We start from the raw sequence: 14131 nt of genomic DNA, 5'->3' as shown, positions 1-14131 counted from the left end.
CCCCCCTCCCTGCCCTTTATTCAACCACTTCATCTCATTGAAATCTTATTGCTTTGTGCTCTTGTGACACCTGATATACTGCCATAGCATAAATGTCCTGGCTGACTGGTCCAGTCATCAAGCAGCCATGATTGAATTCCACTTTACACCCAGCATTGTGCCTAGGTAGGTGCTGAGATCCGAAGAATATTCAAGATCTGGTTCCCGCTTTGGGGTGATCATGACGTCATGGGGGAGGTAATCAGGCAAACGCAGATGGGATTGACCCCCATGCAGAGGCTTGACAGGGTCATGAGCACAGAGCGGGTAGCGGCACTGAGCTCTGCGTGGGTATCGGGGAGGTGACGTTTGAACTGAGTTTTAGAGCAATGGTAGAAGTTTCCAGATGGAGGAGTACAGAGCTTTCAGACAGCGAGAACCACACATGTCAAGGCCTGGAGCAAGACAGAGGCGGTGGGGAGAGTGAGAAGAGGGGTGTGTCGTGAGAGCAGAGTGGACTATTTGTAGAAGAAAGGTGATTGTGTTTTGTTTTTAGGAAAATAACCTTGTCGATGCTATGATATGTAGAATGGTTTCTTGGGAAAGGGGGAACAATTGGAGGGGAGTGGCAGGAAAGAAATGAATTGGGAGGTACTTGTAATAGAAACAAACAGAAGAAATCAAGAGAAAATACCCTCTGTGTGTCGCCTATGTTTGTATGAGTGTATGTTTAGTTTCCTCAACCAGATTATAAACTTGGGAGCCACAATGTATGTTTTATTTCTTCGTCTTTATAATACCTACATTCCTCAGTGTGTTAGTGTGTCCAGCAAAGATAATTAATGCATGCTAATGATATGGCTGAGGCACTGTTTATTATCTTCCCGCCAGACTCGAAATGTGTAAAAAGTAGTGCCTGGCTCATTGTAGACACTGAATAATATGTTGAACACAACCGAATCTATAGTATGTATAATTAAGAGCTGACTGTAAAACTAGAAAAGAATAAAATATGTAAAAATGTGCAAAAGAATAAAATATGCACAGATATTTGCATGCCTTGAATGGTTAAAGGTGGCACTGTTAGTGAATGAATCGAAGCCCTGCCTTGTGTGATCCCCATGGGAGGATGGAGGGCCTACCCTGGTGTGGTTCCGGGTAATTCCCACGATGAAGGGGAGAAGACGACAAATGTTGCTTAGGTGGTTTCAATGAGTCTCCTCTTCTGATGTATTTTTCTTCCTCACTGTTTCCTGCAGATATTATATAATCTGCTTTCATCATGGGAGAAATAGAGCAGAGGCCAACTCCAGGATCGCGACTGGGGGCCCCAGAGAATTCGGGGATCAGTACCTTGGAACATGGACAGAAGCTGCCCCCAACGCCTTCGGGAAAACTCATGTCCATCAAAATCCAGATGCTGGATGACACCCAGGAGGCATTTGAAGTTCCAGTAAGTTGGGGGTGTATCTGTGAACTCAAGTGTGTAGGCAGCCTTCGGCATGGGGAGTTCATCTCGTTCCCATGTTTCAGTGACACAAGGTGGCAGGAAGAGGGTCTGTGTATTCTGCACCTCCCTCCCCACCCCCACCATGCTCCCCTGACCTGTTCTGATCCAATTTTTAGATTTACACGTGAACTACCTGTATAGTGATACCAGCGGGCATATCACTTGAATTTTACCGTGACTCCATATACAAATATATATGTATCTTTTATATATATATATTTGAATTGGAGGGAACTGTGGTCTTGTGGATGGACCTCAGTTTAATTTGCTTATCACAGGCTGTTCCTCTCACGTAGATGTTTGTGTGTGTGCACGTGCCATTTCTCTAGGATACCAGCAAGAAAAATCCTGAGAAAACCATCAGCGTCCTCTGGGCGTTCTCATGTCAGGAGAGACATTGATGATTGTGTTTGTGGGTGGGGAATGGGGGTATAGAAAAATCCTGATCCAGGCCCGCAGTGTGGCAGCCCTAGAAATGAAGAGGCCTGCTCTCCCCGGGGTGAGGGGAGGACCAAAGGGGTGTCTGGGAGGTGGGCAAAGAAGAAGGAACCAGCAGCCTTGGCCTCTTTCATCAGTTGGAGCCCCTCACCCCCATGGTTCTGCTGTTTCCCTCGGAGCCCTGGCCTCATGGACGCCTGCCCTCCCTCATCCTTCTCCTCAGCCTCCTCCTTAAACAGAACTCCCGCTAGAGATTAGGATCCACCACCAGTCACGTGCAGATGGAGGATTTCTTGTTCCCAAGGCGGGCAGAGTCAGGTGTGTGTGTCTGGCTCTCTAGAACTCTGACTGCCCTTTCCTCAAGAGTCAGTGTGCCCCTACATTGATTAGGGTCCACAGAAGTCTTAGCACACTCTGGGTTTAGTTTTCTGTTGCTCTGTCTTGGCTACTAAACATCAAATCTAGCATTGTTTGTCGGAGGAAGAAAACAACTCTTGAATTCCAAACAGCCAACTAATAAACAAACTTTGGGAACACAACCTGTTTTTCAAAGTGGAGACAATCTGTCTGTTATTCCTGTTGGCTAGAGCGACTGAAATTTAATAGTCAGCATTAATGTCTGTAACCCATCATTTAATCATTTATGTTATATGATTCACTAAATTATATTCATTTCAAAGAATATGGTTCAGAGGGTGTGAATTGCCATTAAATGTCTCGGGGAAGATGAACCTCAGAAGAGCTATGTTTAAAACCGCCAGTTTATTGGACATTGCAAACAATCTTTGTATCTTTCTCATTTTCTTATTGTGGAATTTGTATCTTTCAGGGACTTGGGAACTTTTTTGTATTCTGGTGGACAAAGCCATCGATAATCTGCTGAAGTTGTAAAAATAAATCGAGGAGTGCACCTGTCAGCCTGTTAGAATTAGGTCTTCTGGAACAAGTGCACCCCCACCCCTCTCCCTATTTTTTCTCTTCGTTGCCAGACTGGTTTGGTGGGGTATTTAGTTTCAGTGTTTCCTGTTTGGTACTGTTAAGGACTTCGGAGCCCAAGTCTCTAGCAACGAATCCCATTAATCTGTGTTCCCATATGTGGTTTGGACCGAGGAGCTATCAAACGCTGCTGTGTGTGCCCGAACCCCAGGGAGCATTGTACTGTGTTCAACCGAGGTTCTTCTGTTCCCTAAACCAAAGACTGTCGAGACTCTGTTCCTAGCTACTATTTAACTAGGAACCGTATATGAACTCCCTGCCTGAAAAATAGGAGTAGAAGTGTGTTTTCATCTTTTAAAGTTATTTTACTTGGTAACTTCTGATGTCTGTGCTTTGCATTTGTAATTCTTCTGTCTGGAAGGAACTTTCCTCATCCCCCCCCCCATAAACTCCTATGCACCCTTCAAAGCCCTATCGGTGTTACCTAGAAACCCACCCTTAAAAGCCCTCACTCCTTGAGGCAGTGGCTGGGGATTTTTCTTCCCTCCTTCAGACCTCTTTGCTCGTACACCTATCAGGATGGAGCCAGACTGCCTGGGTTCAATTCCCAGCTCCTCTGACTGATTCATTGATCCCCTTGAACAAGATACTTAACCTCTCTGTATCTCAGTTTTCTCCTCTATAATGTGAGACTAGTAATGAACCCTACCTCATTTTATGAGACTAAGAAAGAATCGATACAAATAGGTTTGGAACAACTCGTGGCACAGGCTGAGAGCTTCATACAAGTAGGATTAGTGGTGTTGATGTGGATTTGCCGTGTCGCTGCTGGCTTCCCAGGACAGGGACCTTGCCTTATTGTCTCACTGCCAGCACCTAGCACGGTGCCTGGCGTGGAGTAGTTGCTCATTAAATGCTTGCTGACTGAATGTTAGCAGGAGCTTACTTTCTAAGTAGAGTTAGTGTCATTGTGAGTGTTTCACATGCCTCATCCATTCATATTTTATTTCATTTTTCAAGTTTGGTCAGAATGTTGCTTCTCAACCAATGGGCAACAGATGTTTTCCATAACTGCCTGTAGAAACGCAGAAATCAGCATTTTTATTGACTATGCTGATTCTAAATTGCTACCTCGTGCTCTTGAAGAACGGAGACAGCCAGGCCTTGGTGCAGCTGGAAGACATCAGGCCAGCGTGGTGACTCAGTTGCCCCACTCAGGATTAGAGCAGAGGGACACAGGATTGCAAGAGACCCAGCTCCACACAACTGCTTTCAAACCTTCCTCCAAAACTTTTTGCTGTGAATTCCTCAAGGCTGAGTGTCTGACCCTGGAAGTGTCCCCTCGCCCACATGTGATCCCTCCTTTGATTGGGCGCCCGAGAGAATGAATTCTTGTTGCTCACTCACATTTGCCACACAGATCAGCAGGGCATTTGGCCAGAAGTCATTATGATTTCCCTTTGGGAACATTCTTCTCTGAACCACGTCTGTCCTATGGGATTGAATTTCCTGAACCTTTTCTTATTACTTTTGTTTCAGAGTACGGATGTAGGCAAAATCGTCGTTTTAAATGCAAATTCCCTAAACACTTCCTGGCACAGAAAACCAATCCATACTCTCCATGGTTGTCTCCCTTGTTATTTATAGCTTAAAAAAAATTATTAAAGAATATACCCTTTGGAAAGGCCTCGGTGCTGAGCATCAGACTTTTCTAGTCTGTAGCTAGGCCCACCACCACCTTTGCTCTTGAACGGACAGTCTTTGTAGGTATTTCTTCTGCAGAATTGAAAGTTCAAAAACAATATTTGTAGTAAATTCCTACGTGCATTTTATCATCTTTATGTGGAAAATGCTGTGCAAATAAGCCTCACCCTGTGGTTTATGATATGTGCAGCTTTTTCTTCCAACCAGAGGTTATAAAATGAAACGGCTTGTGTGGATCTGCAAGGGTTAATGACCCCCCCTCCGCCGCCAGGACTGCCCCCCCCCCCCCTTAAGGTCCCTGAGAAGGTTTTATGTGTCCTGTCCTCATGACCCTGCTGGTAAACAAACAGTTTTCCTACTGACATTTGTGGGATGAAGCAGATGGTTTCCTCCCCGAGTGTTTATTGTTTATGTGTTTTCATGAGCAAGGTCACCCTGGGAAGAGCTGAGAGGAGCAGAGGAAATAAAGTGGAGCCATCTTTTGCTTCTTTTGATCAGCCTGGTGAAAACGCTGCAGAAGGATGCTCACAGGTGACAGGAAGACACACCTGGTCTCTGTTGAAGAGCTGGGAGTGGTCTGGTGCCGGTGGGGGCGCCTTTAGGAAGCGGTACCACCGCACTCATTGTGGCAGAAAGAACCGAGCGTCAGCCCTAGCCATGCCAGAAAATGATCGCTGTGCCTTTCTTGTATTTGTGTCTTGTCATGGCTTTACTCAGAAGATTTATAGCTCCCAGCCGCCTGAGGATAAAGTAGGGATTTCTTAGTTTGGGAAGGCTTGGGGAGAGCAGTGAGCCCTCATTGAGGGTCTACATGGCTGAGCTGCTCGGCTACTTCCATCCTTATTCGTCACCACCCGTCCTGGGCATTTTATCTTCTGCCTTATCTCCTCTTGCCAGAAAATTCTCGTCTTTGTTTACATGCTAATTTTTGGCCTCCTGCAGGTAGAATGTGAGTTCTGTTGGGGCAGGGCCTGCTTTGTTCTTGTTTATCGTGGGTTCCCGCATCTGAACGGTGCCTGGACCCAGCAGATAACCAACACCCGGAAGCGACTGCCCGCACCTCTGTTCAGCCGTTCAGCTCACACATTACGAGAAGTGGTTGGTGCCGTCTTCTCGTTAAGACGAGGGAACCCATGGGGAGAGCTTTGGTCGCTTCCTCACATTTGCACAGCGTTAAGATAGGATGGGGTTTGGAACCCAGCCCACGTGACCCAAACTTTGTCCACCTTCCTCTGCCCTGAGCTGCCGCCTCTGATAAGATCCATGGGCTTCCAGTGTCTCACCCCGTGGGATCTTTTCAGACTTGCTTCCTGTGGCTTCCTCTATGGAAGGTCACACGTTCTCACCTGTGTGCAGGCTGCTCTTGTTCTTTCCGCATTCTAGACACTGCCCTTTCCAACAAATTTATCAAGATCCCACGGACGTCCAGGCCTCCCCCATGGCCCTTGCTGAGGGTATCTCTCTTCTTACAGCACTGGTGGTCTGTCCCTCTAATGGGACTTGGAATCCAGGGCTCTCACCTTGCCTTTCTCTCTAGTGAGTTCCTTTATATCCCGGCTGACACTCAGTTTGCTTATCTGGAAGATGAGGTGTTTGGTCAGGATGATATTAAAGGCTTTGTTTCTCCTTTTCGTTTTTTGGAAGTTGGGACCCTGTGTTGATATCATTGTTGAAGAATTGTTTAATTTTTCATGATTGTATTTAATTCCCCAGGCAGATGGTAAACTCTTTGAGAAAAAGGGTTTTTAATCTTAAAAAAAAAAATCTGAAAGCCCCTAAAGCCTGATCAGACACAGTAGTTACTGTGCACCCAGTAAATGCTGAAAACAAACAAGGTGAGGGTGGGTAAGCATGCCGTGATTTATATATGGTGTGCTACTTCCGGGGCATCAGGAGAGGTCAGGATTTAGTGTGTGTGTTTGGGGGGCTAACTGACATAAACGTCACAGAGCTAAATTGGACCGAACTATATGCCACTCGACAATGAGAGATAGAAGACTGAAAGAAATCAAACATTTTCTAGACAACACATTATTAGGAAATAAACAAGCTTGTTGAATACAGAGAAGGCCTCTAAAATTTTTAAGAAAAATAATTAGTTTGCATGTCATAATGAAAGCATCCGCAAAGGTTTTTTACTGGGGGCAAAATTGCCTATGCTGTCTGAGACCTAATTAGGAGTTGCATATGGCCAGTCCTTAGATGATTAAACGTTTATTTCATTTTCTTACCTTTTGAAATGAAACAGTTGTTTAATTTCTTTAATTTTCACTGAAACCTGGGCTTAGCGTCAACGGAGAGCTTGTTCTTCCAAGTGCTTTGTGGTTCCGCAAAAGGTCCTAAATGGCTGTAGAACTCTACAGCTGTCTTCATGAGCTTGAGCTCAGAAAAAACAACGAAACGGAAGTTTGTCTTTTATTTTTTTGTTTTGTGAGGGAGAGCAGCCCTGAGCTAACATCTGATGCCAATCCTCCTCTTTTTGCCGAGGAAGACTGGCCCTGGGCTAACATCCGTGCCCATCTTCCTCCACTTTATATGGGAGGCCACCACAGCATGGCTTGACAAGCGGTGCATCAGTGCACGCCCAGGATCCAAACCTGCGAACCCTGGGCCACTGAAGTGGAGCGCGTGCACTTAACGGCTGCGCCACCCGGCCGGCTCCCGGAAATTTGTCTTTTAAAAAGCTCTGTGTCTCCTTTTGAGGACCTCCACTTTGTGTCAGGAAAGCCGAGGCTGACGGCCTCGTGCTGACTCACAGCAACTGTGTCTGTAGGAAGTCACCTTCCTTCTCTGTCTTTGGCTTTTTTATTTTGAGTAAGGTTTGTTTTCCCTTTCTTAAGTCTATTTCAGCCATCTTGGGGAATGTATGCTTTTTGGTAAGCCGCTGAAAGTCTTTTTTTCTTTTTTTTTGGACCCAAAGAGGTGGACTGTACATTTCACTGAAGGTCTTGGGAGAAAATATATCTCCCTTTCTCATAAGTGTGCTGCTTCTCACTCCCCTGGAATCACGAGTCCCTGGTAGTGTTATAGTGATAGGCAGGGGTATGAATTCCAGGGTTACTTTCTTTTCTTCTTTTGCGTGAGATGCACATAAGAGGAGGTGCTGGTGGTGGTGGTGGTGAGACCTACACAAAATTGAACTGGCCATTTAAAACCAGAAGGGAGATGCGTGTGCTCAGAGCTGCATTAACTGCCTCTTACGCAGCTGCAGTCTGAACCAGAATGAGGAGAAGGAATTTCACGAGTTCACTCAGCTTTTTAAAAATAAGTCAATGTGTCTTGCTCTTTATCAGTGTTGCTTTTGGCTCCTTTTATGAGCAAAGTTTCTGAAATAGTATTTATGTCCACTCTGCTTTGCATAGTCCTTTCTGTGTTTTATTTAACTTGAATGATAAATGGTGCTGTCTGGGTCTAGCCTCATGAGGTTAAATTTAAAGGCTATTTTAATAGATTAAAATTTTTTCATAAATCATTTCAGCTAAGTACTTCAGCTAGCCTTCCTTTCTAGCTCCTTGGAAGCAAAGAGTAGAATTTAAATGTTGGCCCGAAATGGTTTTGAGCACCCCTTTCAACTGGAGTTTCGACGCCGTGATCAAAGTCGGTCCTGTAGCTCTGACGTGATTGCCGGAATTCTGTAACAGCTGTTTGCTATTTTCTCCCTGAAGAAAGAATCTCTCAGTAGAACTTAATAAATAAAAAGAACAAACTGTAATTGAGAATGTCTGTATCTGACACTAAAATGGGCCAACGTTCTGAGAAAATGTAGGGAGTTTGAGAAGCTGCTTTTCCCCTTCTTTTAAATGGAGATAATAAATTTTCTTAATTATAAGAAACAGTGGTTAAAGGGGAAAATCAGGACCGTGGCTCTTGGCTTCATTGCTTCCTAGTTGTGTGGCTTGGGACGAGTTGGTAACCATTCTCCATCTATTTCTTGTCTCTAAATGCGGAGAATGCCTGCTTCATGGGGCAGAGTTGAGGCTCAGATGACATCCCTTCTGGAAAAGCAGAGTCCTGGACACATATTTGGTTCTCATAAAAGTTAGTCCTTTTTCTTCTTTTCATGCTAAGCTTTCCTCTCATTATCGTTCTTGAACAGAAATGAGCCCCTGCCTCTGGGGAGCTGTTGGGGAGGTGAAATGGAGAGGAGAAAGCATATGAAAGCACTTTGAAATGAAAAATAGCGTACTTGTGCCAGGTGGAGTAATTCCTCTCCTCCTTCCCCAGCTTTCTGTAGGGCCTCGAGTTAGACTTGAGCTTTCTTTGAAGGGTGAGTTGTTACCTACGAGAAATGTATCCCAGGTGGCTCTCAAAGATCTATTAGAATGAAGTACCACTTGGGCGGTTGTGAGGAAACTTCAGTTGCTGACAAGCATGTTTACTTCCTTTTCTTTGTGACGTATCTGCAGCTTCTCTGAGCTTCAGTTCGGTCACCTTTAAAATGGAGGGAGTGTTCTTCTATTTTTTTTATTATTTATTTATTTTTTTGCTGAGGAAGATTGGCCCTGAGCTAACATCCATCGCCAATCCTCCTCTTTTTGCTTGAGGGAGATTCGCCCTGAGCTAACGTCTGTTGCAAATCTTCCTCTATGTTGTACGTGGGCCGCCGCAGCATGGCCACCGATCAGCGGTGTAGGTCCGTGCCTGGGAACCAAACCGGGGCCGCTGAAGTGGAATGCACCGAACTTAACCACTAGGCCACCAGGGTTGGCCCGGGAGTGTTCTTTTAGCTTAAAAATTTTCCGTGCATTTTTGCATTGAATTCTTGGTCTCCTCTGTTGACTTAGCCTAAAGCTTCTCCATTTTCCAAGAGCTAAGGTTTTCCTGGGAGAACCTGGCATCCTTCCAGCACAGACTGGACATAAGATAGACTGGAGGTAGGGTTTCAAGACCCTGTAGGGCAGGCCTTCACAGTGCAGGCTCTGTGGGCCCATTTGAAGGGAGCGCTTAGCTGGCTCAACACTCTCGTGTTTGAATGTTAACATGAAACTTATTGCCATACAATCGCAGTGATTTTTAAATTATCTGCTGTTTGGGCCAGCCCCAGTGGCCTAGTGGTGAAGTTTGGCACGCTCCACTTCGGCGGCCTGGGTTCAGTTCCCAGGCGCAGACCTGCACCACTCGTCTGTCAGTGGCCATGCTATGGTGGCGGCTCACGTACAAAAAGAGGAAGATTGGCAACAGATGTTAGCTCTGGGCAAATCTTCCTCAGCAAGAAAACAAAAAATTAAATTATCTGCTATTTTTTATGATCCACTGGTTTGTTGTCTTCCATCACTTTGAACATTTGAGTTGTACGTAATGGTTTTAACTCCTAAGAAAGATATGGGATGATTTAATCAATCTGGGATTTTTTCTGTAGACAAAATGATCATGTAAAAGCAATTCTAAAAGTCTTTAGTTCTTTATAACTGTGAGCTAGAGCTTTATAGGTTTCTCCTTCCTCATTTATACAAACAGGAAGCTGGACCAGGGACCCACAATGGAATTCTGTGGCTCCGGTGTTATTTTATGGAATGTGATCTTAGAAACATGATATGAGTTCCACAGATGTTTATGGGCACACGAGGCAAGGTGCTGCTGGTGATAAGGAAGTGAATAAAAGTGATGACTATCCCTTAAAAAATTCCTTGCTGTGTGCCAGACATCGTGATAAGTCTGTACATAACATTATCTCCTTCGTGGCTGATCAGTGAACCTATGAGGTAGGCGTGAGTGACCTCGACGAGGCTTAGAGGGTGTGAAGGACTTGGTCTATGTCATGGAGCTGGGAAGAAGAAGCAGGGGTCCTGGCCCAGCACCTCCTTACGTGTAAGCCCTGCTTTTCCCTCACCGTTAGACAGGCCCAGGCCACCAAGAGCCCTTAGAGAGGATAACCCAGCACGTCAGTCATGCTGGTCCCTGGGACAGACGTGGTGCTAGGTGCTCTGAAGTGGGTAGGATGGACTGAACAGGGCTGAGCCTGCAGGAGGGGTTCCCCGTGACTGGAGGCCTCGAAATGTCCTATACACGTGGTATAGACTATAAGGGCCCCAGACAGAATGCGGAAAAGCTGACAGACATGAGAGAAATGGAGGAAGTAGAGTTGATAGGACTTGGCAGCGCATGGGATGGGAGCACCCAGAGAGTGGGGGAACCTAGACGGTCTTTAGGTTTACCACCTGGGTGGCTCCGTGCTGTCACAGAGGACTGGGAAATCAACTGGCATAGGCCTATCTATGACAGCTATTTTACTAGAAATGTCTTCCTTTAGAAGACATGAAAGGAGGGTTGCTCATGTTGCTAATACAAGGCATTGCCTTATTTTTAATCACAAAGAAGAATCTGTGGCTCATAAATGAACCTCTAAGATTCATAGTGATTATGTAAATCATGCAAACTGGAAGTATCAATTAGAGGTTGATTGCTTGGTTTCCATGTATATTAGGAAAATTATGTTTACTCTTTGCATTTCAATTTCCTTGTCATCCAGAAGCTACTCTGTTCAGCTTGCCACACCTAAGTGAAGACCAGGCTGGGAGGGCATTTAAATTCAGCATCTTCAGTGGACTCCGTTCAAACTCGTTGGAAAGGAATGGGGTGATTGCTTTCGTTGGCTTGTCGTTTAATTTTGATGCAATTTACTCATGAGGTGAACTATAAAGTACATTTAGCTGTTATGTAATCTTCTTATGGTCATTTGTCAGAATGTGTTTCTGTCAGCAAACAGAACTCAAATGCTCCATTACCTTTAATCTAGACATAAGACTGAATGTCTAAAGCATTGAAAAGCAGGACCAAAGAGCATTTGTTGAGTTATTAGGATATCACAACAATACCTTTTTATTTTTGTGGTGAGAAAGATTCACCCTGAGCTAACATCTGTGCCAATCTTCCTCCATTTTTTGTGTGTGGGTCGCCGCCACAGTGTGGCTTGATGAGCAGTGTGTAGGTCCGTGCCCAGGATCCAAATCTGTGAACCCCGGGCTGCTGAAGCAGAGCTTTTCCTTGGGCTGCCATCAGAAAGTACCACAAGGTTTGGAGGCTAGACGTCCAAAATCAAGATATTGGCAGGGTCAGCTCCTTCTGAGGGGTGATCTGTTCCCGGCCTCTCCTAGCTTCTGCCGGTTTGCTGGCAATCTGTGGTGTTCCTTGGCTTGTAGATGCAGCACCCCGATCTCTGCCTCCATCTTCACATGATGCTCTCCCTGTATGGGTGTCTGTCTCTGAATTTCCCCTTTTTTATAGGGACACCAGTCATACTGGATTAGGGCCCACCCTAATGACCTCATTTTAACTTGATTACCTCTGTAAAGACCCTATCTCCAAATAAGGTCACATTCTGAAGTACTGGGAGTTAGGATTTCAGCATCTGAGTTTCAGAGGGGACACAATTCAACCCATAACAAAATCATATTTAGCGTTGTAAAAATCAAGGGAAAAGAACATATATTTCACCCTGAGCCTCAAAAAGCGTTTCCCTTAACATGCATCTTTAAAATAAAACTCTTTAGTCTTTGTTCCCACTAAACGTTTTGTAGAAAGATTTCCTTTTTGATATTTTTTTGAAAAAAATCCCTAAAGGTCATTGTGTGTAAGACTCTATCTGATATATAATTGAAGGCATTCCCCAATACCCGATGCTGAGTATGTGTCCCTTAACTAGGAACAGCAAAAACAAGAAATAAAAGGCATGTGTGACTGATCTTCTCAGGGTACAAGGATGCTTGAAATGGGATAGATGTCCAATAATAAATATTTGGTTGCATTGTTATGAAAGCCCACGTCCCGGTGTCTGTGATATTTTTCCAGTGCTGGCATTGAGTTGGTTTTCTGAATCCTAGCTGATCTGCCTCTCCTTCTTGTCCCTCCCGTTACACCTGCTCTTCAACCTCGTAGTGACCTCCACTCTCTCGATCCTCTTCTGCTACGCACTGAGCCCTCATTGATTCGTTTTCCGTGTTCTGTCTTCCCAATCTCAGTGACTTGTCATTTAGGATAGCTACCCCTGGCCGTGCTGCGATTCTGGCTGCGGCCACAGCTGCTGTCTTCTCTGCTGCTACACCGGGTGGTTAAGGGCTGTTGGGGAAAATGACACTACGGCAGAGGTTCTTGCCACTGTAAATTTACAAACTCAGATCTCACCTGGTGCTCGGAGCTTCCCGCTCTTATAACGGAGTGCCCTTGGTCACTGCTCTCCTGTGTCCTGTAGGGGCTGTTGCACACCTTCCTAGTCTCTTCAGGTCAGCTCTGTTACTCCTGCGGCGCCACCAGTCAGGTTCACGGCAAGAGACAAACGACACCCACAAAAGGTTTCACCTGAAAATAATTTACTGACAGGACAATTTGTAGACATGTGGACAAGAAGGGTTCAGGAAACCAGTACGGGATGATGAGCAGCAGCGGGAAGCTGTTACCACCCTTAGTCTTGAAGGAGCAAGAAGAGGGACTGGCTCCCAAGCCGGTCATGCTGTGGCCATGTGAGAGGGGCCCGCCAGCAGGAGCCATGACCACTGCAGGGCCACAGCAGGGCCAGGAGGGGACCAGAAGAGGGAGGGGTGATGAATAGCCCACCTCTCTCTTCCTGACCACCCGTCTCCTGTCAGTGCCTCCGTCGCTGATCCCAACCAGAAGCCCACGAACAAGGGAGCCGAGGTGGGCAGTCTGTGGAGGCCAGCCAGCGGGGGCAGTGAGAGAAGAGCCAGGGCACGCTCTCTCTCAGGAGATGACCAAGCCTCCTACCTCACAGAGAAAAGGAAGACCACCAGACATGGGCTTCTTCAAGTTCATACCTCTAAAGCTTATCCTTGTCTCTCTTCCTCTGCCTTCACTTCCATCCCTGCCGTCTCGGGTGAAGGGTTCCTCTTTATGCCCTCTGACCCCTCTGTCCTTAATCTCATCTCCCTTACCACATTGCTTCATTGCAGGCACCAACAGAAATAACTTTTATTCACATATAAATCCTGTGATTCATGGACATGCTTTTATTTAATTTGTAGATGATTTTATCAGTAGAATCCAAATGATGAACAACAAAAAAAACCCAGACAGGGTTGCGTAGCAGTTATAGCATATACAGAGTATATGAGTTGAAATAAAACGTAGACATTACTGTTAGCCATCTTATCATCCCTTAGCCGATTTAATTGTTTATGTAAGTACCGAGATGACATATTTTATTAGAGCTGATAAATGGGACATCTGGTTTCCTAATACAGCACTGAGAAGTCCTCTTTTCCTTTATTAACTGGGTTTCAGCTCTATTTCGCAGCTCACTGCATCCAGGTAGGTTTCCCAGGGGCGACTGGGGATCCTGTTTGTTGACCATGTGATGAAGTGCCTGGACTCGCTGCCCTTGCCCTGCTCAGAGCTCTCCTGGTTTGTTAAGCTCGCATCCATTATTCTCCTCTAAAGAGGAAAGCTTCATTCCAAGCAAACTCTTCATGTTTGCTAACTGTGAACTTTCTGAACCCCTAATGAAAAAGATAGTCTGTCTCCTTTTTTCCCTTCCTTTCCATTCCAAGGGCAGTTTCCCTAGGGTGGGCTTTTTCCATTAGTGCCTTCTTTTTTGAAGCTCCTGAAAGGTAC

General features: G+C 45.5%; 1 protein-coding gene across 4 annotated transcripts in view; it reads left to right on the top strand.

The window, feature by feature from the left end:
- The window catches only part of FARP1 (FERM, ARH/RhoGEF and pleckstrin domain protein 1), a 291100-nt gene that overhangs the window by 57247 nt on the left and 219722 nt on the right, over positions 1 to 14131 (top strand). For all 4 annotated transcript variants that reach the window (XM_087435901.1, XM_087435902.1, XM_014781832.2 and 1 more), the window contains exon 2: positions 1239 to 1432. In XM_087435901.1, coding sequence (XP_087292027.1) covers positions 1262 to 1432 — 171 coding nt within the window. In that variant the 5' untranslated portion in view covers positions 1239 to 1261. The remainder of the gene's footprint in view (positions 1 to 1238; positions 1433 to 14131) is intronic.

Source organism: Ceratotherium simum, chromosome 10 (assembly GCF_057802395.1).
Source record: "Ceratotherium simum simum isolate JZ-2026a chromosome 10, ASM5780239v1, whole genome shotgun sequence".
NCBI lineage: Eukaryota > Metazoa > Chordata > Mammalia > Perissodactyla > Rhinocerotidae > Ceratotherium > Ceratotherium simum.
Note: the sequence above shows the minus strand (reverse complement) of the source record. Positions and strands in the feature narration are given on the sequence as shown.